The following is a 25,416-nucleotide window of genomic DNA, read 5'->3' as shown; positions in this document are numbered from 1 at the left end:
ACCATGGAGTTGTTACGTAAATTGGTGTTAAGAGTTGTTCCAAGTTCCGACTGGATGCAAGACCATGAGGTATCTGAATGTGATTGGGTGAGTGAGTCGTGGGGGAGGGACGGGGAAAGGTAAGGTGAGTGAGCTTGTGTGCAGAGGCAAAAGCGTGCACAGCAAGTTCATAACCAAAGCATTTTCGATGACTATATCATATTAGTGTCGACTACAAATAGAAGAGTCAAAGACACAAGGCGGTTGCACCTGATTTTTAAAATAAGAACCTGATCAATAAAATTAACAATTTAAGAAGCTCGTACTTAACAGTGCATCTTTTTTCTAAATTGTTTAATCTGTGCCACTTTCGTTTTCTCGTGAACAGTTGGTCGCACCTGACGGAAGGACGTAGTGAGTAATTTTATTGGCTGGTAAGAGAGTAGAGACAATAGTCCTTGAACAAACCGAGTTGTCTCTGTGGTGAGCAGTTAAATTCTGAGTGTGTCTGAAGGGAAGGCCGCAAACACAGTGCGAGACAGGACCGTGTGATTTATTAGTCCCTTTTTGATTAGGAGCGACAAATGCATATTGATTCTCGCCGCTCAGTTTAGCCGCCGTTGGTCTCGCACCGCGAGCTAGCCGGCTTGTCGACCTGCAAAAATCGTTCATTTGTTTCCCTTCCTTACTCGCTGTGCGGTCGCCTGCACTGGGCTTCAGAGCACATCTGCAACAAACAGGAGGAAAATGTAATGTTGTGGGACCACAGGCAGTGTGAGCGGCTGATTGTGTAGTGATGAAATATCGTGAGGGGCAGCCTTGACTCAACACAGAACCTTGAGTGAAACCAGTGGGTGGATCTTTATCTTACTTGATAGACGGACTTATAAGAGGACCGTCAGCATTTTGTTTTATTTATTTTTTATTTTTTGGCAGTCATCCATTTCTGTAGAAAAGTGAGGTTGAATTCTCAGTTTGTACGTCTGAATAATTCAGCTTTCTTCATTTATTTTGAATTATCTTGCACATGGTTCCTCCCGCCTGACCCGCCCAGCCACGCCAGGCTTGTGGCACTCCAAATGCATCCTCATCATCCATATATGCATAAAGCTTTCTCCAGAGATTTTCTGTCATTCGCAGAGTGACGTGGAGAGAATACATACTGTGTATGTGCTTGAGGTTTTGTCATTTTTTTTTTTTTAATTTGTCACCTGAAATGATTGCATTCCCGGTGAGAAGAGAGGTGGAACTTAAACGTCCGCATGAAGATTTAACACGCGCGTGGGAGACAAAAGATCGTGTCCCATCCTATAAACACACCCACACACATATAGTCAACATACCCGTTGGGCAACAGCCGACAATGATTATCTCCATCGTAAACTTCCAACCGGGCAGGCAGTGTTGCTCTGTCATGCAATGTGCCATTTTTAGATTGTCACAGTTCATTGATGTGGGAACTATACTAAATAAATAAATAGATACATAAATAAAATCATCTGTAGTCATTGAACGAGCTGATTTTGTCCATTGACGTCTCAATGCCTTGTCTAGAAATGAATTATTGACGAATAATGACTGAACGTGGAGCTGGCTACATTGATGTAATGACTATGGAGGATAGCAACTACTGTATTGTATTGTATTGTATTGTTCTTATTATAAATGGTCAATTGTTCCGGGATTGATGTTGAGGCTCACAAATAAGGCTCACAAACCTTCATCTAAAGCAGCTGAATGTGGCGATTTGTCGCATACTGAAATAGTCCTGAGAACGCAGGCACTCTGATAGGAAGAAAAAAAAACAAGAAAAAAAACATCCTCCATTTATGGCCACGCTACTTGAAATTCTCTTTAATTATAGATTAAAGTGTGACTAGACTGCAGCTTGAAGTCGCAAACTGGAGATCTTTCTCCACAAGAACCCACAACATTTTTCATTTTTGTCAGTTCCTCTTTTAATTCCCATGAACCATGTCAAGAGGGTGGCAGATGGCGTTGTGAAGGTGATGTGAGAGAAATCATACTGATTTACTAACCAGACCCCAAGTCTACGGAAAGGAATGCTTTAAAATAAACTAGTTAAAAGATAACTTGCCCAGTGAATATAAAACCTCCTTCCAGTTGAAGCCTCAACTAAATCGTCCCGTAGTTTGTGCTAGTCAGCTATTTAGTTCACGTTTCTATTTCAGGCACAGCATGCCTTCCGTCAGAGAAAGTAAACACAGGCCTGGGTCACGACTCACCACACCATACTTTTCTTGTGGGTTAAAATGATGCACACGTTTTTATTTTTAATGCTCTGCAATATATTCACTTTAAAAATATGTATTCATACTAGTTACAGTACATGGTTTCGTCCATTTTCTGTGGATGTCTGTGTCATGGGAATGTTGGAGACAATGCCGGCTGACTTTGAGCGAGTGGCAGGGTACTTGTGTGGTGATCAAGGCCACACCAACCGAGACCAAGACAATATCGAGACTAGAGTGTATGGAGACCGAGGCAAGAAGACCAAGACTTTTGGAAGTCGAGGCCGAGACAAGACCAAGACTTTTGGAAGTCGAGGCCGAGACAAGACCAAGACTTTTGGAAGTCGAGGCCGAGACAAGACCAGGACTTTTGGAAGTCGAGGCCGAGACAAGACCAGGACTTTTGGAAGTCGAGGCCGAGACAAGACCAAGACTTTTGGAAGTCGAGGCCGAGACAAGACCAAGACTTTTGGAAGTTGAGGCCAAGAGTTTTCGAGGTTGAGGCGAGACAAAACTAAGCGTTTTGGAGATTGAGACTAAGACTTTACATATAAAATAAAAACAAAATAAATGACTTTGAATTTACTACTTTTAAAGAATCTTTCTTTAACATTACCCTTACTGATTTTTTTTTTTTTGTCTGAAAACTTGCTTTAGGTTTTATATACCTACATATTTTATTGCATGGTAGGTGTAATGTAGTGTATGTATTTAGATGTTTTTGGGTCATAGTTTTAAGTTGGTGGTTTAACATATGCAATTATGATCACATTTAGGTTAGTTAGTAGTAGTTTTTGAGCCATTTGTGGTCGGTTGTAAATGGGAAGGCTCCACTGTGATAGAAAATGCTCTTCATAATCTTGCCATTTTGTCATAAACTGCAGTGATATTTTCCCAGTTACCTTCCCACACAACAGGTGAGTTGCTCAAGTACCGTTAGCACATCACCAGCCATGTCTTTTGCGAGGCTTCGAAGAACAATTTGAGGAAGCAGCTCCCAACGCAACGTCTGGTCTTCCCCCCCCCCCACCGTCGAGGGACTCGGTGCGATGTAGGCCAGTACCAGCCCATGGTACAGAACACTCAGTGTCTTGTACAGCTGCAGGGATTCTCACAGAACAATGAGCCTTTGCCGTCAACAACAGCTCCGTAGGATCAGGCCTCACTTGAAGTTGTTACTGCGGTCATCAGTGTGTGCAAATAGCAGCGTAGCCTCTGATATGGGCTTATCATGCTATGCCATTGGCCAAGCATGGGGGGGATCCAGGATGGAGGTAAATCTTTTCTTACTGCCGGGTAGTGGCGTTGACGTTCTATCAAATTCTTGATTAATATTAATGTGGATGATTATTTAAGCAGGAGAGTGTGTTCATTAAATTGCAGTTACTTTATAGTCCACTGTCATTGATCCGTTCAGCTGTCAAATTACTTTTTAATGCAGACAAGTACGTTTGAAGAGACCAAAAAATTACTTTTGTCGATCACAACTCACACCAATGTAGGGGTTTTTTGTGATTAATTTAAACTCTACTATACTAGAAACTATTATTTAGAATTAGCTAGAGATCGACCGATATGCTTTTTTCAGGGCCGATACCGATTCCGATTATCGGTAGTCAAGGAGGCAGATAACCGATATTTGAAGCCGATATTCATTTGCAGTAAAAGTTAAAATGTTGGCACCAAATTTTTGAATAATGCAAACCCTAACCGTTCTTTACAATGGATTCTCACACTACACTTTTCATTTTACATCCTTCTATCTGCAATAAGACGTTGGTGGCGGGGGGAGTTAAATGTGGGGGCCAATGTGACATTACCTTTTATAGCATTTGGGATACTTGTAGTTTTATTCTATAAATGTTATATTTTTATATTTTGAAGTAATAGGAGGAACCCTGTCATTCAAAATGTGCATCAGCTGTGGCATTACTTATTACTACAGCAAAAATAAATAAAAAAATTCCATGAGAAAAACTATTCATCCCTGAACACCATACAGTTCTTGTAGACCTTATTATGATTATTGTTATTGTTACCATATAGACAGTTTTGATAAGCTGAGGATCTTAAATCGAGAACAGCAATATCATGCTACTCCTCTCTACAAGAGAACTGTCAAAAGACACTTCATCATGTAGTTTACTGCCACTTAGGATGCCCCAATCAACGCAGAAAAAGGGTTGAGTAAAATAACTTGGTTATAATAATAGTAAGAATAACTTGGTTAAACAGACATTGTTGCGGTGGACCGCTGCCAGTTTCTGCTGTTTAATGTGTTTTACACTTATAGACACGTGTGTGTATATGGGCACACTATTCTCTCACTACTGTACTGTACTGTATCACTTAATGGCACAGATGTACTTGTCTAAGTAATAACTGGGCTGCAACATTGCTAATTCACATTAACAAGCACTATCTTAGCTGTCCACATGAATAGTTACTAACACACGAGAAAGTTATACAACACACCAAACATGAGCTCATTATTCAAAGTATGATGCACGTAACGAAATTACATCACTGAACATTAATTGCAGCCGTGTACGGCCGTAGATGTTACATATTAGTGGCATCCATTGAGAGGATAATGTCCCAAATGACGGCAGACATGACGTGAAAAGAGAGACAAAACGAGCAAATAAGCACACTATACTTTAGTGCACTTCTCTACTAATGCCAAACATACGGAAGAGGACACGTTCGTGTAGTTAAACGGTGTTTGAGACACTTAATTTGTTACGGAGCGGACTTTAACGAGGTGCACAACGAGCTGTCAATCAAATCGACGTCGAAGCTTAAGGCACACAATGGCAAACCAGTGCGACAAATAAACACAATATAAAGTAACTAAACGCTATTTAGTGTCATTGTGGCATCTCACTGCATAATAACCGCTATGCAACAAGTAATGGACGTGACCCAGAATGCAATGTGTGCGTCACGAGAGGTAAATATAATGACGTTACTCTACTCTTAACATGGAACTAGACAATATAATAATGACAACTGTTAATATTTGGAACCTTTCTAACAAACATTATTTACTTAATTAAGTGAAAATGTGTGTGATTCCCTCCCCGAGTAGTTCAAGTAGCGAATTAGCTACTGGGTGTTAGCCTACATGCTAAGCTGAACACACCACTGTTGTTAGCTAGCGGGGATTCAATGCAAGGCAATGCAGCTCCATTCATATAGTGCATTTAATACACAACATAATTCAATGTGTTTAGCTTATCATGGTGAAACGATCGGCGGAGTCTCTTCTCTTTGAACTTACCTTCGAAGCATGTGTCTGTCGCGTTGTGTACGTGGGTGCGTGTGTGACCGGCTACTGTGATACAGGCATACACTACTGATTGGTTCTGGCTCTTGCACGGCTAACCAATCAAATGCTGCTATGGGCGTTACATTGCTGGAGTTGGACTCCATAACAGACAGAGACGCTCTGGGCTGCATTCGAAGCGAAAAGACGGAGTTTTAAATGGATCGCTCATATCGGCCGTCAGATTAATAAAACAGACCGATACCGATATGTACCAATATGTCAAATATCGGCCCCGATTATCGGCCCGACCGATTATCGGTCGATCTCTAGAATTAGCTCCTTAACTTGTTTGTTACACGGTTAACACGACATAGGGACAAATAACATGGCGTGACAAAGACTTGCATTAAGTTTGATGTCTTTGAGTTATATTTATGTAAGCAAATGAAGACGTTACACAGTGGTTGCCTTAGAGACTGTCAAAATAACACGCGGTTAGTTGTGTAATCCTATCTCCTATGAGACTCACGAGACAAGACAACAGCATCTACTCAGGAAAGGAAATGGCACAATCGTCCCTGGTAATGCTTTTGTACCCTTGACGCCTCACTTTTGTACCCTGTGGGCCCAGGGGATTGTCCTGCACTTGCCGTGGAGTGCAGTAATTAGCCCCATGGGGTACATTAGTGTTGGCCGTACCCTTTAAAGGGCAGAAATGGACTCCTCATGCACAGCAGAGTACATTTTGCTTGGTGCTTGCTAGCAGGTTGTTACGTTTTTGTTTCTTTGGTGCTACCGGCATTATTGAAAGGCTGACTAGTAATTTATTTGGTTCTGTTCATTATATACAACCAGATATTGTGCCCTAGAGCCACGTGTGTATGATTTCTGACAAGTCTCAAGATTTCTCTTTTGAAAGAGTTAAAGAAAGGGACATGTACGCAACTGAATGGCTGATGAGATGGAGCAGCATGTGACTTTAAATCTGATTAAACAATTTGAGAGATGAAGTACTTCGAGTAGGGTTGAGCATAATTGCTAGTAGTGATTGTTAAGAATTGTCAGTTGTATGGAATTGAAGCAAATTAGGTAAAACCAGAAACGATGACAAATCTAAATGCCAAGTGCCAATTAGATCAAAATAGAGCCATGTCTACAAGCAGACTGCCTCTCATGGCATCCTTTCCTCGCCCTGCAAAACCAAACGTCGAAAAATTAAAGTGTGCTTTCAGAAGCCCTACACACATTTTACTGCGACTTGCGTCATCTCCTTCGTCCTCAAATATGTATGCGCACATTTCTCATACATCAGTGATGATTTATAGAAAGTCCATACAAAAATATAGTTACTTGAAACAGTGCTAGAGATGAATTCATGAAAGCCAATGTTGAGATTGCGGAACTCTTCAGATGCTAAGTAAGTAAGCAAGCTTTATTTGTATAGCGGTTTTTAAAGGATCAAATCGTTGTTGTTGTTGTTGTTGTTGTTGTTGTTGTTTGGTCCAAAATACATGACGGCTGCCTTTGGATTAAGCTTCACCCACAAACGTTGAAAACTGTTTGAGACAGAATTCACAATACAATCTTGGCATCAAAGGAGACATTCCATTAAAATAATCAAAAACTCCCATTGGTGATAATGGAAATTTGATTAATTTGGCTCCAACATAAGTTACATGTTTATAAATTCATTTTCAGCCTGTTTATGCGCCAACTACAAGGTCATAATGCGTAAACATGGTGTTTGCAGCATATCAGCTGTTCTCTCCGTCTTGTTCAAAGTGCTGTTCGTTGTGCACTTGCAGGTCATAAAAAAGTCCACGCTTAGTTCCTCGGTGCTCTGTCCACATCCCTCAGACCTCTTACACCTCATTAAACGGGTTGAAGTACATTTCACCAGTGGATTTTCTGTGCGCCTTTATGGCACACTTGCTGTGCTTCTGGGCCTCCCACGTTCCCGCTTGAAAGCTTAACAAATGCACATTTAGTTTGTTAGTGTCAGGATACTTTATGCATGCCCACTTTTACTCGCTTAACACTAAATTACACTCATTGTCTCGAGAATATTGCTTATGCTTGCTTGGTCACACTTGCAGAAGTAGCAGCTGTTATGAGTTGACAACACCCTTTCTCTTTCAAGCCCTGAATTGCTCCATGTCCATGAACAAACATGAATTCAGAGTTGTTTTTTAGTCACTAGCTCTTAAATGCATGCTTGTGATGTGTGACCTTGTGCAACTGTCCAAACACACGTCAAACCACCCAATAAGGCAACACAGTCATTTCCAGGATTGTCATTGTCTTGGGACTCTAAAATCTGAAAATAACATTTTCCCTGACTTGAGGCGTGAATACTATGTCACCTTCATCTTATGAAAGGTCTGAAATTATTAAAATAAACTAATGATTCTAAACAACATTCAGACTGCACATCTTATTCCAACACCCAAATATATAATACCCAAAGTGGTACATTTGGAAGAGTGGGTGGTTGTGTGGTTAACGTGACAAATACTCATCTGAAGTGTCGGCCTACTTTCACCGGCGGTGCTGACACACTTCCAAGCTGATGCGATGTGGCATCAAAAATAGGTTGCCTCACATCCTCACTGGATGAATCTGAAATGAATCAATGGTCGTATTGTACTCTCATTTGCCAACCAAATATCAGGTTTAAAAGCATTGGCTCTTTTTAATAGAGGAACAAAAGTAGCAGTTTGTTGAACAATATAAATTGCACAAGTTGACTCAACACCTCTGATGGAGTGTCAACATGATTAACAACCTTTGTCATATTATTTCATCCGCTTCCTGAAATGTTTTGTGATGGAACTAATTTTCTGCTAAAGAAAGAGTATCGTGATTGTAGCAAAACACATTGTGAAATAAAGACCTAGTGTTGCAGGTCATCAGAGTCTTGAGTAAACCTTGGAACGTCTTCACAGTGTGTCCATAATTAGATCTAAATGCAATTGAATATAAAGTTTCAAGCTCACTCAGTTCTCTAATGCACCATTCATTTCTTAATTGGGAGCTGGTTATATGCTTTATTGAGCTAATTGGTTTGTCGCTGATACTCTTTAATCGAGGATCACTGTCTACTTCTTAGTATTGACATCCGAGCGCTTGACTCTCGGCCGTGCTTGCTAACTGTGTTGGCATTGAACGCAGCTTTTTGACATCTGATGTCAAGGCAAATGCAATCAGTGGAGCATTTCTTAGACGGCAGCTTTTCGTGTGTGCTGGTGCGCTCACAATTTTTTTTGAAAATTCTAAGCAAAAATGAATGCGGCCCTGTGACCCTCATATTTTACAACAAGAGCACTTGGGAGACCTTCACCAAAAACACCAACTTTGTGTCTAACATAAATCTGTACAAAAGAGAAAAAAACAATCAAGACAATTGACCCATATTAACTCAACTCAACTCAACTTTATTTATAAAGCGCTTTAAGAACATGCGTTGCTGTATACAAAGTGCCGTACATAAACATCAGTTTTGCAGTAAACAAGAACAAAGCAAACATTTTGCGAGTGTAAATACAGGTTTTTTTTGTTTGTTTGTTTTTTAAATTAAAGTCAGTTTTGTCAATATGTATGCTGTATTCCAGAAAACACAAACATGAAAATAAAATAAACAATTACCGGTATTCTGGATACTATCAAAAAGTAGTAATTTTTCAGAACATTAGTCGTTAACCGTGGTATGCTTTGAACCGATCCACGCCGAGTACGTAATATGTTGCAAAGTATCCAAATCATATCTGTTTGTTATCGATGGGTCTGATTTCGATGTGACGAGATCTGATTCCAGACGTCTTTTCCTCCTTATGCTGCCGTTGCGTGTTTGCAGATGATGCCGTTGGAGAGCGATATGGTCAGTTGCGGCGTAAATCCAGCTTTCAAGTGCCTAAAATTTTTTGGGTGAATGTCATCAGCAAAGTCAGACCTTGCTTATACAGCTTTTCAGCAATTGTGTGTTTAATCTATATCAAAAGCCTGCAACAACCTTTCTGTTACTGTGGACATTAGCATGGCTCAAGGGCAAACAGTCCTCTAGAGCTGGCTGCAGGTAAAACGATCGGTACGTGTGTATCAGAAAAGCCATTACTTTTGTTTGTGAGTATTTCAGAGCACAGAGAGGAAGCATGATTCAGCCGTCTGATTCTAGTAAATGTACGACAGTAGTCCTTTGGGATGCTGTTGTTTTTAATATAGAGGAGCAGAATCTGCCCAAGTGGGTGGTTCCGTTTTGTACTTCCTCTCTTGCTGTCTTTCTTTTCTCCCACTCTCCCGCGTTGATCCTCTGGCAGCCGCTAGCCGGGTCCATGTGGTCTTGCAGAAGGGCTTATTAATGTGTGCCAACCAAGATGGAGATGGGAGATTTGACAGCCACACTGAGGTGTGAACATGGCCGCTTGTGCATACAGAGAGGCGGAGGCCTTATGCAAACATTCTGGCTCCTTCCCTCCTGTCTGCTGTACGGGTAATGTGAAACTCTTGAAGAGTGAATAAAGACAATGCCAATGTGATCTTTTTCTTTTTTTTCATGTTATTTCACCTGTAACGCTGAGTAAATGGTTGAATAATCTGAAATTCTGTGTTTTGTTGTCACTCCAGGATTTGTTTGATACTGAATTCCTGTAAGATCGCTGTCCAGGTTGCTCTTATTCTCGCAGTCGCTGGCGCCGGGCCATGATGAGATGTTCATCGTAATTGGCTCCCACAACCCAAATTCTGTTAAGCTTTATATTAGATAAAGCTTGATCCCCTAGCTCGCCTTTAACAATTTTACAGTGACAATGTTGCCAGGATATGTGGAAACGTTGAGTATGAGTTATCAAAAGAAGCTTTGTAAGTTATCGGCTTTGTGGTTGGAACTTTGGCAAAAACTACAAAAAGTGTTTCAAGGTGTATGATGGATATTAAAATGCCATTTGGAAGAGAGGAATACTGTTATGCTGTTACTGGGTAACTACGATAGCTATAGAAGGCAACAATGCATGACCTTCACCGGAAGAATAATTTATAATATACAGCCATGCATGGAGAATTTATTTATTTTTCTTCAGTTTCATTTTAAATAACTAGTACAACTAAAGAGGTACATTTGTTTGGACCAATATTTCAATGGCAACAAAAATGTGTCATGAGATTTGAATTTAAGAGCAGATCGAGAAGTCTTTATAATGACCAAAATCACTTCACTATTACATCAATGGCGTTAATTTAAACTTCCAAAAAAGTGCGCTTTTAGGCATTCCACATTTTCTTTTGTGTCAGTCACTCACTTGAGACACTTTTAGAGGCACCAGACATTTAAATGAATAAGAAATTGAAGATATATTGGTGGTCTCATTTTTTTTTGACTATATGCTATGTTCTTGTCTCATTATCATCATTACATTATGTAATGAGTTCTTCCTCAATGAAAGTGGCCACGTGTAAAAAGTAGAGTAAGAAACTCGAGAAGATGGTGCCTAGGGGAAATCCCGAAGCAAATCAGACGTTCAAAAAATAACATTCAAATCCTCAGACTTACAACCTTCTGTTTCCCCACACTTGCTTTCCTGCAACAATTCCCATTTTACACAACTAGTTGAAACAGACACCCTCCCTCCCTCAAAATGGAAAATCCAAACCACAAGATAGTCTAGTAGTACATTTAATTTTGATGCTAGCTTTGTCATCATTCATAGTCTCGCCTTCACGTCCGACATCTTCCTTTTATTATCACCATCTTCCACCCACCGCCGTGCTCACTCCTCTCTTCCTCCCCGCAGTTTAAAGGCGATGAAAGAAGAGTAGATAGCCGGACTATCTACGTTGGTCGTCAGCCATGTTCTGCCAGCGACCCTTTCATCCCGCCAAAGTTTTGTGACAACAGAATTGTGTCGTCCAAGGTAAGACGCCATGTCTTCCCTTTTTGGGGTAGACAGTTTTTTCACTTCAAAATAGATAGTACAGCTGGAAACTGGGGAGAAAAAAATGTTATGTGGGCTACAAAATGTACTTTCGACGTATGCTTTGCCTCTAATATTGTTTCCACTGTGCTTGGAGGACGAGGTCTTATGGTAAACATAAGCGACTCGATCCGATGCAAAGTGGTATACAACAATGCTCATGAGAGCCACTTACAGTAAGTGTCCCTCACATAAGAGCGAAGCAAGCTAACTAGTAGTTCTCCAATCGATCAATTTTGTCTTTTCATAGAGGAAATGATCATGCTGTAATAACAAATATTAATATCACAGAACACATGGAACCCCAGCAGTCCAGTTTTGCCATATATTGCATTATGTTTAACTTCAAGCATGTTGCCAATACTTGGAATTGAACTGAACTGTCTCCAGCATTCCCATTCCTATTCTTGATCCTCCATTTCAGTACCTCTGCAGATAGTCAACCGCTCTTTCAGCAAAAGACAATTACCAGTGTGTCAAGGGAGCGCTGGCTTTGGCGGTGACATCTACACGTCTATTAATGTACTGGCAGGTTGACCAATTCAATCATTCTGGGCCCTCCCCGACTGTAAATCTCAGGCCTGTCTTGGTTCTGATGCAAGTTTGGGCTAATTCTGGCTGCCAGGCTTGGGGGTTATGATGGGGTATGGACTGGTGGGAGGGAAGCTGGGAGTAGGACGACAGCGGGATTTATAGTGGTGCAGAGGACCCCGGTGAGGATGGGCTCATCAATTGCTTCTGCCCATATGTCAGGGCAAACAGACTTTAATTACCCCTGCTGTAGTATTGACGCTCCTCCATACCTCAGCTCTGTCTTGCTTTTGCTTTCACAGTCTGCATTGGCCCGTTGCCACTTTTCAGTTCTTACTTGCTATTGCACCATGCCACCGAGACCACCATCGCCCCTTCCCCTTTCTCACCACCCCGCCTCCTTTTCTCATTACTTTCCCTCTCTTTTCTCTGGCAAAATGAGATGGACTGCTCTGCTGTGGCTGCATTCAATGCCATCCCCATGTCTGATGTACTATCTTCATAAACGCTACCTTATTGCTTTGTCTGTGTGTAAACAATATAGCTCACCATTTCTTCTTGTGTCTGTGTGTGTATTTTTGCACCAGTGCTGTAACTATGCTCCTTTTTCCTTTTTTTTTTTTTTTTTTTTTTTTTTTTTTTTTTTTTTTGAAGAGCTCAGAATTGTTCATTCGGTAGTCTTACCGATTCAACGTCTTGTCATCATTGCTCTTTTCTTTTTTTTTTTTTTTTTTTTTTTTTTTTTTTTTTTTTTTTTTTTCTTTTTTTTTTGTGTGTGTATGTGTGCGTGCGTTTGCGTGCGTGCGTTTGCGTGCGTGCGTTTGCGTGCGTGCGTGCGTTTGCGTGTGTGCGTTTGCGTGCGTGCGTGTGCGTGCGTGCAAATACTTATAAATTTATACTCATTCATTCACCTAAAACCTTATAAATATCCCATTACCCTTCGCCTTAACCAGGTACTTCAGAATCTTGCCAGAGTCGTGAGATTTAAATGGTCAGGAGACCAGAGAAAAGGTCAGAAAAAAAAAGAAATAAAGAGAAAAGAAAGGTAAATCAAAGTGACATCCAGCACCGACCAAACACTTCCTGCCTTCCCCATGATTACAAAATCAAAGTCTTACGCCAACCCCGGAAGCCTCTAAATTCCAGCAAATTTAGCGAGATCTCAAGAGCCCAGAGGAAAAACTAAAGAGAGGAAGGAGGGAAGGATCGATAAGGCAGAGTGAGATCAATAGAAGCCAGTACATCCAATCCATCAAAGTGAAGTCCAGCACCAACAAGACCCCTCCTGCGTGGTTACAAAACCGGAGTCTTATGCCAACCCCAGAAACCTCATACTTCTAATAAATTAAGATCTCAAGTGACCAGAGGAAAAACTAAAGAGAGGAAGGAGGGAAGGATAGATAAAGCAAAGTGAGAACCACAGACACCAGCACCAACTGATTCAAGGGGCTGTGGGAGGGAGAGGGTACTTCTGTTGAGTTTCAGTAGATGCTGGTGCGACGGATCTGGCATGCATAAGGACCACCACCAAAGAAAGAAGCCGTCAACCGCGGTCCAGCAAAGCGAGCACCCCCCCCCCCCCCCGGAATCCCCAGGCCGCGGCAGCACCAAGGCCACCCCCAAGCCACCCGAGCGGACACCGGTCGGCGAGCCGACCCAGACACCCGGAACACCCCCGCCCCAGCCCCGGCCCACACCCCCGAGCCCAAGGCCGCAGAACGAGGCCCAGCGGGCCCCCACAGCGCCCCACCGGTCCCCAGCCCCCATCCCCCCACGACCCCCCCGCACCCCACCCAAACCCGCCATCCACCACGACCCAGGCCCCACCACCCCCGACCCCCAAACCCCCGAACACACCCCGACCCCCAGCACCCAACCCCCCACCCACCCATACCTCCACCCCCCCCCAAACAAGCCGCCCCCCCCCGACGGCCGCCACCCCCCCCCGCGAACCCGGCCCCCCGCGAGAACCCCCCACCCCCCCCCCCCCCCCCGGAAACCGGCACCGGGCAGCAGCGCAGAGAGGGAAGATGTGCCCACCCCACCTCCAGCCGCGCGAGATTTGCACAGCGGCGGGAGGGGGGAAGCAGAGGAGGAAGCACCAGGGGAGAAGGCGGAACACCAGAACACCGAGCCCGGTGGGGAGAGGCCCCGGTCGTCACGCCAGAGTACAAGTGACACCTAACCCTGTTACTGAGTCCGCCAGCTCGCCGACTGGCGAGCTCTACCCTACACCGTGAATGTGGCCCCACCCAGTGTATATACAAGTGTGTGCGTGTGGTGCATTAAAATTGGGAGCAGGTGAGTCGGAGCAGAGGGAAAAAATTTCCCCTATTCCGACACACCCGTATCCCCCCCCAAAAAATGAATATGTATATGTGTGGTGCATTAAAAAAGGGAATGGAGGGACAAAGTGGTGGGGCAGGGACACAAATGGGGGGGACCACAGCGCTGCCAGGCACTGCAGTCCATCCCCTCTGATGGCTCCCCGCCCCAACTCACCCCTCCCCTTGGACGTGAGGTGCATTAAAATTGGAGGGGAGTTGAAGGGTGAAGACGGTGTTTCCACCCTTCCCCACCCCACCAAGAAATGTGTTGTGTGCCCTATGTGTATATTTACAAAGTGTATAGTGCAAGCTAGTGAAGTGAGTAAGAGGAGCGACCAGCGGGGCCTCACCCAACCCGGCGGGTGTAGGTGGCACGCCCGCCCCCCAGCACCCCCACCCCCTGCCGCCCCCCACCTCATCCACCCGGCACCACAATGGGCGGACAGCCAGCGCAGCAGGGCTACCGGACAGCCCACCGGCCACCGGAGCCCGCCCGGGGCGCCAGGAGTTATACCGGAGTGGGGCAGGCCCCAAACCCTCGCCCGGCCCCCGGAGCCCGACGCCCGGGCCGGGGAGGGAGCCCCAGGCCCAGGGAGAGGGAGGGGGAGGGGCCGCAGGGCAGACAGGGAAGGGGGGGGGGGGGGGCGGGGGAAGCGGGGAGAAGACGACAAGAAGGCGAAAGGGCGGCTGCAGGGCAGGAGGCGGGGGGGGAGAGGAGGAGGGAGGGCGACAAGGGAAAAGGGACCGGGAGGCAGAGGAGGATGGGCGGGAGGAGGCGAGGAGGGAGAGGCGACGGGGGGGAGGAAGGGGGAGGGGAGAGGGAACCACGGGGCACACCGGAGGCCCACCCACCCCGAACCGCGCCGCCGGGCACGGAGCAGCGGACCGCGCCGGGACGGCACCGCCCCGGGCACCAGGGGAAGCACCCCAACACCGCACCCCACAGGGGGCCCAGGGAGCGGCCAAGACGCAACCGCCACCGAGCAGACAACGGGGGGGGGGGGGGGTCAGAACCACCCCCGCCCGACCACAGGGGACGGCGTCAAGAAAATTGACTAATTAGCATGCAGTAACACCAAGTGTTGATGCTTAGTGCCCACTAGAAATAGATCTTAAGGAGTTAGTGAGTATAGTGTCGTATAGTGTGGTGTGCTCGAGCCCACTAGCCGCAACTAGGTTCCTGACTATATAAAAATAAAAAAATCAGATACAAAATACCAAATACAGAAGCAGCGAAAACAAAAGTTGTAACGATGTGGTGGCTCTCGTTAACAGGCAGAATCTAGGCAGGATTAAGTTGCCAAATTAAGATTAAAATATTCTATGTACATAGACCATATTTGTTTAAATCTTGATACTTGATTTTTATTTAAGGCAGAGATTTTTTCCATTGAGATATAATTTATTAGTAAGTTTAACCAGTGGTCGATATTTAGAGATTGTTTATTTTTCCAATTGACAAGGATTATTTTTTTAGCAATAGTAAGGGCTATAAATATAGATTGGGATTGTTTACATGGTAGCTCAATTATTGTTAAGTCACCTAGTAAACACAATCTTGGAGATAAAGGAAGCCTACAGTTTAATATATCAGCGAGCTTTTCCAAGATTTTAGTCCAGAAATGCAGCACTGGAGTACATGACCATAAAGCATGAAGATAAGTATCGGCAGTGTTTTGTGAGCACTGGAGACAAATGTCGGAGTCAGAGAGTCCCATTTTTTTCATCATATATTGTGTAATATATGTTCTATGAAGTATCTTATATTGGATAAGTTGCAAATTTGTCTGTTTGGTCATTTTAAATACATTTTCACAGATTTGGGTCCAAAAGTCTGGTTCCGGAACTATAGACAAGTCTTTTTCCCATTTTAAAGTCGGTAAATACGTTTTATTTGTGTATAAAAATAACTTATATATTTTTGATATTTTCTTTATTGTTGTTGGAGAAAGCTTTATAATATCTTTAGCTAAGACAGGCAGTTGGAGCGTATCCTGAAGTGTTGGGATTTGTTTCTTAACCATATTTTTAACTTGCAGATAATGTAAGAAATTTCCCTTTTTTATTTCATATTTCTGGACCAAGTTTGTATACGATATAAACTTATTATCTGAGAAAAGATGATGAAGGTGTGTAATTCCTTTCTGCTCCCATAGGCTTAAATGGAACGACTGATTATTAAGTTGAAAGTCGGGGTTATGCCAAATGGGAGAGAGCCCACAGGGCGCCAATTGGGAGTTTGTAATTTCTAATGCCTTCCACCAGGCAGTCAGGGTGGCGGCTATCATTGGGTTTTTAAAACAATTATGTCGTCTTATTGATTTTGTAATAAAGAGTAAATCTGACAGTCTAAGATTATTACAATCCTTCTGCTCCAATTCCAACCAACAGTTAGTATCTCTGTTGGGTTGTGTCCATAGCACAAGATATTGTAGTTGATTAGCTAGATAATAGTACATAAAGTTTGGTGCCTCTAAACCTCCTTTAGATTTACTTTCCTGAAGAGTAGATAGACTAATTTTGGCTTTTTTTTTATTCCAATAGAATTTTATGATAGCAGAGTCCAGCGATTGGAACCAGTTAGACGTAGGTTTAAATGGAATCATTGAAAATAAATAATTAATCTTTGGTAAAACTTTCATTTTTATAGTAGCTATCCGTCCTATTAAAGAGATCGGAAGATTATTCCAGCGCTCCAGGTCACTACGGATACTATCCAATAATGGTGAAAAATTTAAAGAAGTTAATTCAGTTAACTTAGGTGAAATTTTAACACCTAAGTATTTTAAATTACCTGTAGGAAAGGAGTAGTGTGGATCCTGACTTGTAGGATTCCATGAATTTTCTGTAATAGGTAATAATGTTGATTTTGTCCAGTTAATAGAGTAATCTGATAAGTGAGAGAATTTAGTTATTAATTTAAATGCTTCCCCTAGCGAGATAGCAGGTTCTTCTAAATAGAGTAATATATCATCGGCATATAGATTAATTTTATGTTCTATTGTCCCGGAGTGGATTCCTTGGATCCGTCTATCCTGACGTATAGCTAATGCAAGCGGCTCAATAAATATAGCAAATAATAAAGGAGAAATTGGGCACCCTTGTCTTGTTCCCCTTTGTAAAGTAAAACTCTGTGATGTAATCCCATTAGTAGTAACTGTAGCTTTAGGAGAATCATATAATATTGAGACCCATTGAATGAATGACTCCCCGAAGCCGAATTTATTTAAGACAGCAAAGAGGAAGGACCAGTTAACTTTATCGAATGCTTTTTCTGCATCCAGCGAAATAACAACTGCCTTTTTATCATACCGCTGTGACATACTAATCAAGTTAAAGAGTCTCCTAATATTATTAGTAGAATGACGACCTTTAATAAAACCTGTTTGATCACTATGAATAATTGTCGAGATTACCGTCTCTAATCGAGATGCCAAGGCCTTAGCGATAATTTTAATATCGGTATTAATTAGTGATATCGGTCGGTAACTTGACGGGAGGGTAGGGTCTTTTTCTGGCTTTAATAAAAGTTTAATTGCTGCTATATTCATATCTTGACGTATATCACCTTTACTTTTAATTTCAGTTACTACTCTTAGAAATAATGGAGCAAACATTAACCAGAAATGTTTAAAAAATATAGCCGGAAAGCCGTCTGGACCAGGTGCTCTGCCATTAGGCATACTGTCTAAAGCACGATACAACTCATCTATAGTAAGCGGGGTATCGAGAATATCTTTATGTTCAATAGATAACTGAGGTATATTTAAGCTGTTTAGGAATTCCTCAATATATTCAGGGTTAGGTCTATTAATTTCTGTGTATAGATTTCGATAATAGTTATAAAAAATATGGTTAATTTCTTCTGGTGATTGTGTGCATTCACCATTTATATCTTTAATAGCCGTTATAAGAGATTTTTCCCGATTCCGTTGAAGTTGATTTGCCAGGAATTTACCTGATTTATTATTATGTTCAAAATTATTATATCTCAACTGTTGTATTATAAACTCTGTCTTTTTAGATAACATGTTATCTAACTGTATTTTTATATTCTGTAGTTCTATCCATATTTGATTATTTGGGTTTAATACATATTCATCCGTTAGTTGTTTAATTTTATCTTCCAGGTATTTTTCTAATTTTTGATCCTGTTTCTTTTTATAAGTTGAATATGATATAATTTTCCCTCTAATTACCGCTTTCCCTGCTTCCCAGAGAAGAGATGGAGATATATTTGGAGAGTCATTTATTTCCAAAAAATCTGCCCACTCCCTTCTAATAATTTTATCAAACTCTACGTCTTTCAGTAATGAGATGTTAAAACGCCATATCGGGGGAGGTTTAAAGGTAGAGTCAATTTGTAGAGTGAGGGAGACTGGTGCATGATCACTTATAATTATAGAATGTATTTTTATAGCAGTTTTATCAACAATAGAATTATTTGTAAGGAAAAAATCAATTCTTGAGAATGATCGGTGCACAGCAGAGAAGAAAGTAAATTCCTTCTTAGTTGGGTTTTGAAGTCTCCAGCCATCGCTGAGGCCAAAATCCTCCATATATTCATCTATTACTTTAGCGGATCGTAATCGCCTTGTATATATCGTATTATTAGAACGATCTATTAACGGGTTCAAGACCGTGTTAAAATCACCTCCAATAATAATAGTAGAATTTGTTGCTAAATCGAGTAACCGAGAGAAAAATTCATGGAAAAAATCAGGGTCATCATTATTTGGGGCATATAAATTACCAATTGTATATACTTTATTAAATATAGTTACCTGGATAATAATATATCGGCCCTCTAAATCTGTTACTATATTATTTAGAGTAAAGAATAAATTCTTATGTATAAGTATAGAGACACCTCTTTGTCTACTATTATAGGAGGCAGAGTAAACTTGACTAAAATTTTTATCTATAAATAATTTTTCTTCTGATTTTTGTAAGTGGGTTTCTTGTAGGAGACAAATATCTGCCTTAAATTTTGAGAGATGGTCTAAAATTTTTATTCTTTTTGCCTGGGAGCGAGCGCCACACACATTCCAGGAGACCAGAACTAATTTCTGCATACAAGCAATATAGACTCAGTCTTATGTATACATCTATATAAGCTTCTTATTAATATTAACATATTGTAGGATAGCAAAAGAGTAATTAGGCAATTTATATAATTTATATAAAGAGAGAGATAGCAAGTAGATAAGTATAATAGTGAAGAAACGTGGGGGGAAGTGAGTGTGAAGGAAATCTGTGGGGGATTCAACATAACAATACACCAGTAAATGGTGACCTAAGCGAGATTATTATTATTATTATTAATTTATTTTTTTTAAGAATATATTTCTATATTATTATTATTATTATTATTATTATTATTACTATATAGCCTATGCATAATATAAATTCATATTCTATTTCGTAACCCATTATCCATACATATACATACATATACATATACATATATATACATATATACACATATACATACACATACATATACATATACCTACGTCAAATAATCACACAATGCTCGGCTCTACCAATTGTCAGTTAGAACAGCCAAGGGGTCGAGGTTGGGTTTCGGAATAGCTGGCCGTCGATATATAATTTATCAACGACCATCGAAGTCCGTTTACCCTCCTGTCTATTTTGTTTCATGATAGGAAACAGTACTTTTCGCCGCTCGTTTATCTCTCTTGGGAATTGATCATTCATCCCGAAAGATGTCCCTTTGAGCTCCCGTCCTTTACTTTTTACCAATTCTTTATGTTTAAAATGTTCGAACTTAGCAATAATAGGACGGGGCTTATTGCCCTTACGAGCTCCGAGCCGGTGTACACGGTGAAAAGAGATATTATTTACCGTCTCCTGTGGGATCTTTAGCGATGATGTCATGAATTTTTTTATCTCACCCTCTGGATTATCTGGAGAATTTTCGGATATACCTGAGAATATTAGATTTTCCCGCATACTACGGGATTGAACATCTAAGACCGTTTCCTTTAGCATTTTATTTTCCTTTTTAATCGTCTCCAACTCGGCTGTGACAGCGACGAGAGAGGAGCGTAGCTCGGAGTTATCGCATTGGAGATCGCTTACCTGTTGGCTAACGAATTCCAAACTTGCCTTTAATTCTTTGACGTCCTCGCGGATAAGACAGAGGACGTCAAGTTTTTTATTTATGGAATCCAGCATACTCACCGATACGTCGGCGGTTGCTAAATCGTCCGTGTCTGTTGACGAGTCATTTTTCCTTTTTTTTTTCGAAGGATTATCCCGACTAGCCGCCGGCTCATCCATCGCGCAGCTATAAAAATGATCGTCAATAAAACGTTCGAGGTCGTCCACACTGGATAATATTTCCGATCTTTCTTAGAAAAGAAAAAAATCGAATTTATCTAATCATTAAATTCGGGTTTAATTAGAAATATAAAGCTAATTCTATTTTAGCAACAGAGCGCCGCCATGTTAGATTTTCCCAGTCTCGCTACCGGTCACGCGATAGTCACAGCATCTCGCGATGGGAATTGTAGTCTACTATGCTCCTTTTTCCAACCTGGCGTGCATACTTACCTCGCCACAACTCTGCTTGTCGATTCTTACAATTCTTATCTGTTTATATTTGAAAACCTGAACGTTCAAGACTTTGTGGCATTTGTTTTCCTATGGCAAGTGGCTTTTTTTGTTGTGCGCACAAAAATAGCAACCTAGGGCAAATAAGAATCGGGGCTTAACCAAAAAAAAAAAGATTTGAATGTGTTCGTGCAGATACGTGTGGCTAATGTGCAAATTACAATCTTACCTTCTTGGCTGATGCGCTTCCTTTCGCATTGAAAAATGTACCGCTTTTGATTTTGGGTTTTTTCTTTAAAATTGCCAACTCAGTTGTATCTAACTGAACTATTTTCACCCATTAATGTCCATCGAACATTTCCTACTTGCTTCTGACTTAATCTTATAGAAATATAATGCCAAGGTTTCCGTGGAAGGAGGGAATGGTGGCGTTATGGGAATTTTCTGACAGTTCAATCAATTGTCCAGTAGAGTTGATATATTTGCCCACAAACTATTTTCAACAATTTAGAGTGGTTAATAATTTGAAAAAACAAACAAAAACAACAACAACAACAAAAAAAAGTATAGGTTTGCACACAAATGAGAAATACAAGATGTCTGTGTAGATTTATCATGGCTTCCTTTGTCATTTTTAGTTGAAAGAAACAAAGTTGCAAAACCTTTGTACTCAACAAATGTGTCAGCATTCGTTGAACATGTTGCTGTGCTTGTTGTTATAGTCTCCATTTGGCTTCAGTGTTATATTTTCTTGTTGTGTAAGAATGGCCTTCGTACCATGGCCGAAAGTAACATTTCAAGAAGTACTTGTCCTGCGCATCAGTTTTCCACAATGCCAAGTTAGCAGCATGGCATGGATCTGTCTGCTAGCAGATAAAGGCCCTGCTTCTGTGCTAATGACATCAGCAGCAGTTATTCTCACTTCCAAACATGCAAAATAATCTGCCAAAACAGTTGCCAATGTCATCGGTTCACTGGCACTATTCATTGAAATTCAAGGTGATAAATCTCCAGTTTTAATCAGCACAAAACAAGTCGCCCCTTTTTCCTCTCTAGTTAGACAAAGTCAAATTTGTTCGCCTTTGCCTTTTGGTTTTCTTCTTCTTCCCCAGACTGAATACGTGCATGCTTGTAATTATTAAATACTTGTAAAATTATTTGTGGCACTATGCATGTAATCACTAACGTATTTGTTTCCTTCCCGCAGTACACCGTGTGGAACTTTTTACCAAAGAACTTGTTTGAACAGTTCAGAAGAATTGCCAATTTCTACTTCCTTATCATCTTCCTGGTGCAGGTGAGGAAGTCATTCACTAAACAGCCACTCGTCACGCGGTGTTTTTGTCAGCTTCAAATATTAAATTGCTCGACAAAGGCCCTGCAGTTGCTGCAGTTATCCCCGCTCAGCTTTGCGGTCTTCAGCGAACCACCCTTAAAAATATAAAGGCACTTGTTGCCTCCCTTACTTCTCCCTCTCTCCCTCCTTCTTTCCGATCCATGCAAATCCGTCTTCCCCCGCAGCTTGTCACCACAACGGTAGCTACAAACAGGTCCTAGTGTAAACAGTCGCTCTGGTGCGTCCTGTCATTACATATTGACTGAATGAGCCTGCGGAGTGACTGACTCACAAAGCCCAAAGCTAACATGCTAAACTAGGAAACATCTGGGGGCCACAAAGGAAATTCCGTCATTATCAAGTGGTGTGGTGTTGACTCTTTCCTCCCTGCCTGTTGACATGACAGCCTGTATACTTCAGTTTGTCTGGTTTGACTCAGCTAATGGAGCCGAATGAGTCAAAACCCCTTGAGAGCACTGACCCAGGAGATGCTGCTTGCACTGACCAGCTTGGTGTCACAGAAGAAGTGAAATACGGAATGGTACGCCCTTATAAACAGCGGTGTTTCGGTTTTTCAATTCACTTTGTGCTGACTGTGCATGTGTGTGTGCCTCTCGCTGTCGCACATTCACGTACACTCTTTTAATGCTCTAGTCTATACAAAGAGTAGGACATTTCAGTTCACTAATTTGAGGGATTTGGACAAACAAAACGTATAAATTGCACTACGAGGAGAAAAGAACTGGCTTTACTCCATTTACATTATTACTGTCACTATCGAATATTTAAGAATCGATTAGTCTATCGACTAATCAGATTCATTTTAATTTTGTATTAAAGTGTATTTAAAAAGTACTGTTTTTAACCAGTGATTGGTGTTTATTTCGTACTTCGTTCAGTATTCGTATAGTGATTTATAAAAAAAAAAACGGGCATTGGGGGGATTGATGTGGTACTGTGTTACTGGTTCGGTCCTTGTTCTCCAAAGTTAAAACGGATGTTTAGACAGTCTTTCATGAAGAACTACACAAATCAGGGAACAATTACTCTTGATATGCTGAAATCAGAGGATTTGGACAATTTTAAATTTAAAAATGGCTCCAAGTGATTACTCTATTATTAAAGTAGTTTTACTTGTCAATTAATCGATTACTTTTGTCAGCTCTAATTTACGTAGATAATGATGCAAGCTGGTTTACGCCTAAAATATATAACCAGTTTATCAGCATTCACGTAACAACCAATCACGGCTCAGCTTGCGAATGTCACATGGCCAGATGAGCAGTGATTGGTCGCTTGCTGAGCCCTGAGCAACTTTGTTGTCATTTTAAGTTGATCGCAATTGTTCAAAATGGCGCCCACTAAGATTGATAAAAACGGCTGGATTTTGATGCTTCATTCATTTTCCATAAACACAATATTAATCAGAATGCTGTCTTTTGGACTAGTGGGACTGCATATAACATTATTGTAAAGAAAATTTTTGGTAACTAACTTGAAATAGATTATTCAGTAACTTTTATGCAGGGGTCAGCATGATGCATTGTAGTTCCGCCCCACAGTCAAAATAATGAGCATTGTCTATCCAACATAAAGTTATTAACAAGTTATTGGATTGAGTCATTTGAGTTTGCCACTGTACCTAATGTTGTGGCCGGTGAGGACCTATGGCGTCACGGGTGTCCTGGGTTTGCTGAAAACTGTTTACACAAGCTGCAGCCTGGCTGGCATTTCTCCACTAATCCAAACTCTCTTGAGGGCTTTATTTCTAACCACTTTTTTTTTTCTTCTTCTTCTTCCCATGTGGGAGGTTCTAATATATCAAAGAAAGCAAGGAGGGGAGATAAGCAGGTATTGAGACCTTACGTGCACTCGGTCTTTCCCCCCGCCTGACATCTCTTGGACAGAAATAAACCTTTTTCACTTCCCCCGTGAGAGCCGGCGTCACGTAAGTGCTGCGCCATCAAGCAAATGTCACAGCTCCTCCAAACTCTTTTATTCTCTTCCCCTTTTGTCATCTGGTGTCTTTCCCCCTCTTTTAGTTCTCTCGTGCCTCCCCTCTCACGCAGCGCCCCCCCCCCCACTCCTCTCTGCAGCGCCGCACTGCAAACGTCAGCAGCCAGGAAGCCCTGTGTGTGATTCTGAGCACCACAAATAGGCACAGGCTGATAAAAAAGCACCACTCTCCTATAAATAGCCCTGCGTGTCTTTGCACGAATTTTGATCAAATGGGAATAGAATGCCGTGAGAGAGTACGAGACATGGCACTGAAAGCTCAAGAGAGTGAAGACGAGGGCGGGTGGGGTGGAAGGAGGGATGAAGTGGGAAGTGAAGGAGGAAGACGCACGCACAAACGTGTGTACACACGTTGCCCTGGGACTTGGGGTCCTGCTGTCTGTCTCTCACTTTGACACACTTCCAAGCTGATACAAGGAGATTTGCGCTGGGTTGATAATCACACCAGCACATCGACAACAGCACTGAGATTTTTTTTTTTTTTTTTTTTTTGCATTTGGTGCAGAGTGTGAAACAGACCTGGCCATTTTGCACAAGTGTTGCAAGACTCTTGTGATTGAGAACATCTGTTTTGTGTACTTTATACTCAATTGATGAGCGCTGCTTGCATTTTTGGCTGTACTATTAAAACCACAAAGGGCGTTGAGTTGACACATTGCTATTCCAAATATGGGTGTTGTGCTGAAGATAGTCCATACCGGACTATTTTGAGGAACGGCGATCGCTTTTTATAGTCTGAATTTGCTATTCTAATTGTCACAGAGATGACAAATGATGAATCAAACAGTACTTTTGACCGCAAGTCTGCTTTGTCGCGTGTTCTCTCCGAAACTGTGGTTTGACCATCTGGATGGTGCATCACAGGGACATGCTGTCTACAGTTCTTGGTTGTTTGTGTTTAAGCTTCCTCTAATCAGTCAATTCTCCTTTCCAAGCATGTGACGGAAGCTTTGCTGTCGCTTTTATTTTAGGGGGATGGGAAGTAGGGCTGCACAATATATCCAAAAAATATCAATATCGCGATATTGGCCTAGGCAATATGCATATCGCGAAAACATGCAATAAGTTTGATATGGAATTGTATGCTTTTATCTGAATTTGACCAGTCAGACTAGGGTTTACCTGTTTGACATTTATTAAACATGACAAAAAAGGAGAGAAG

At 41.6% G+C, this 25,416-nt stretch overlaps 1 protein-coding gene across 4 annotated transcripts in view; it reads left to right on the top strand.

Moving 5' to 3' along the window:
* Positions 1–25,416, top strand: part of atp11c (ATPase phospholipid transporting 11C (ATP11C blood group)) — a 57,013-nt gene that overhangs the window by 8,103 nt on the left and 23,494 nt on the right. For 3 of the 4 annotated variants that reach the window (XM_077531608.1, XM_077531607.1, XM_077531605.1), the window contains exons 1-3: positions 6,017–6,083; positions 11,286–11,405; positions 22,110–22,199. In XM_077531608.1, the coding sequence (XP_077387734.1) occupies positions 6,021–6,083; positions 11,286–11,405; positions 22,110–22,199 (273 nt within the window). In that variant the 5' untranslated portion in view covers positions 6,017–6,020. Of the gene's footprint in view, positions 1–6,016; positions 6,084–11,285; positions 11,406–22,109; positions 22,200–25,416 lie in introns of those variants that run through there. The other variant, XM_077531606.1, reaches the window with a different exon arrangement.

This window comes from Festucalex cinctus, chromosome 9, assembly GCF_051991245.1.
Source record: "Festucalex cinctus isolate MCC-2025b chromosome 9, RoL_Fcin_1.0, whole genome shotgun sequence".
In the NCBI taxonomy this organism is placed as follows: domain Eukaryota; kingdom Metazoa; phylum Chordata; class Actinopteri; order Syngnathiformes; family Syngnathidae; genus Festucalex; species Festucalex cinctus.
Note: the sequence above shows the minus strand (reverse complement) of the source record. Positions and strands in the feature narration are given on the sequence as shown.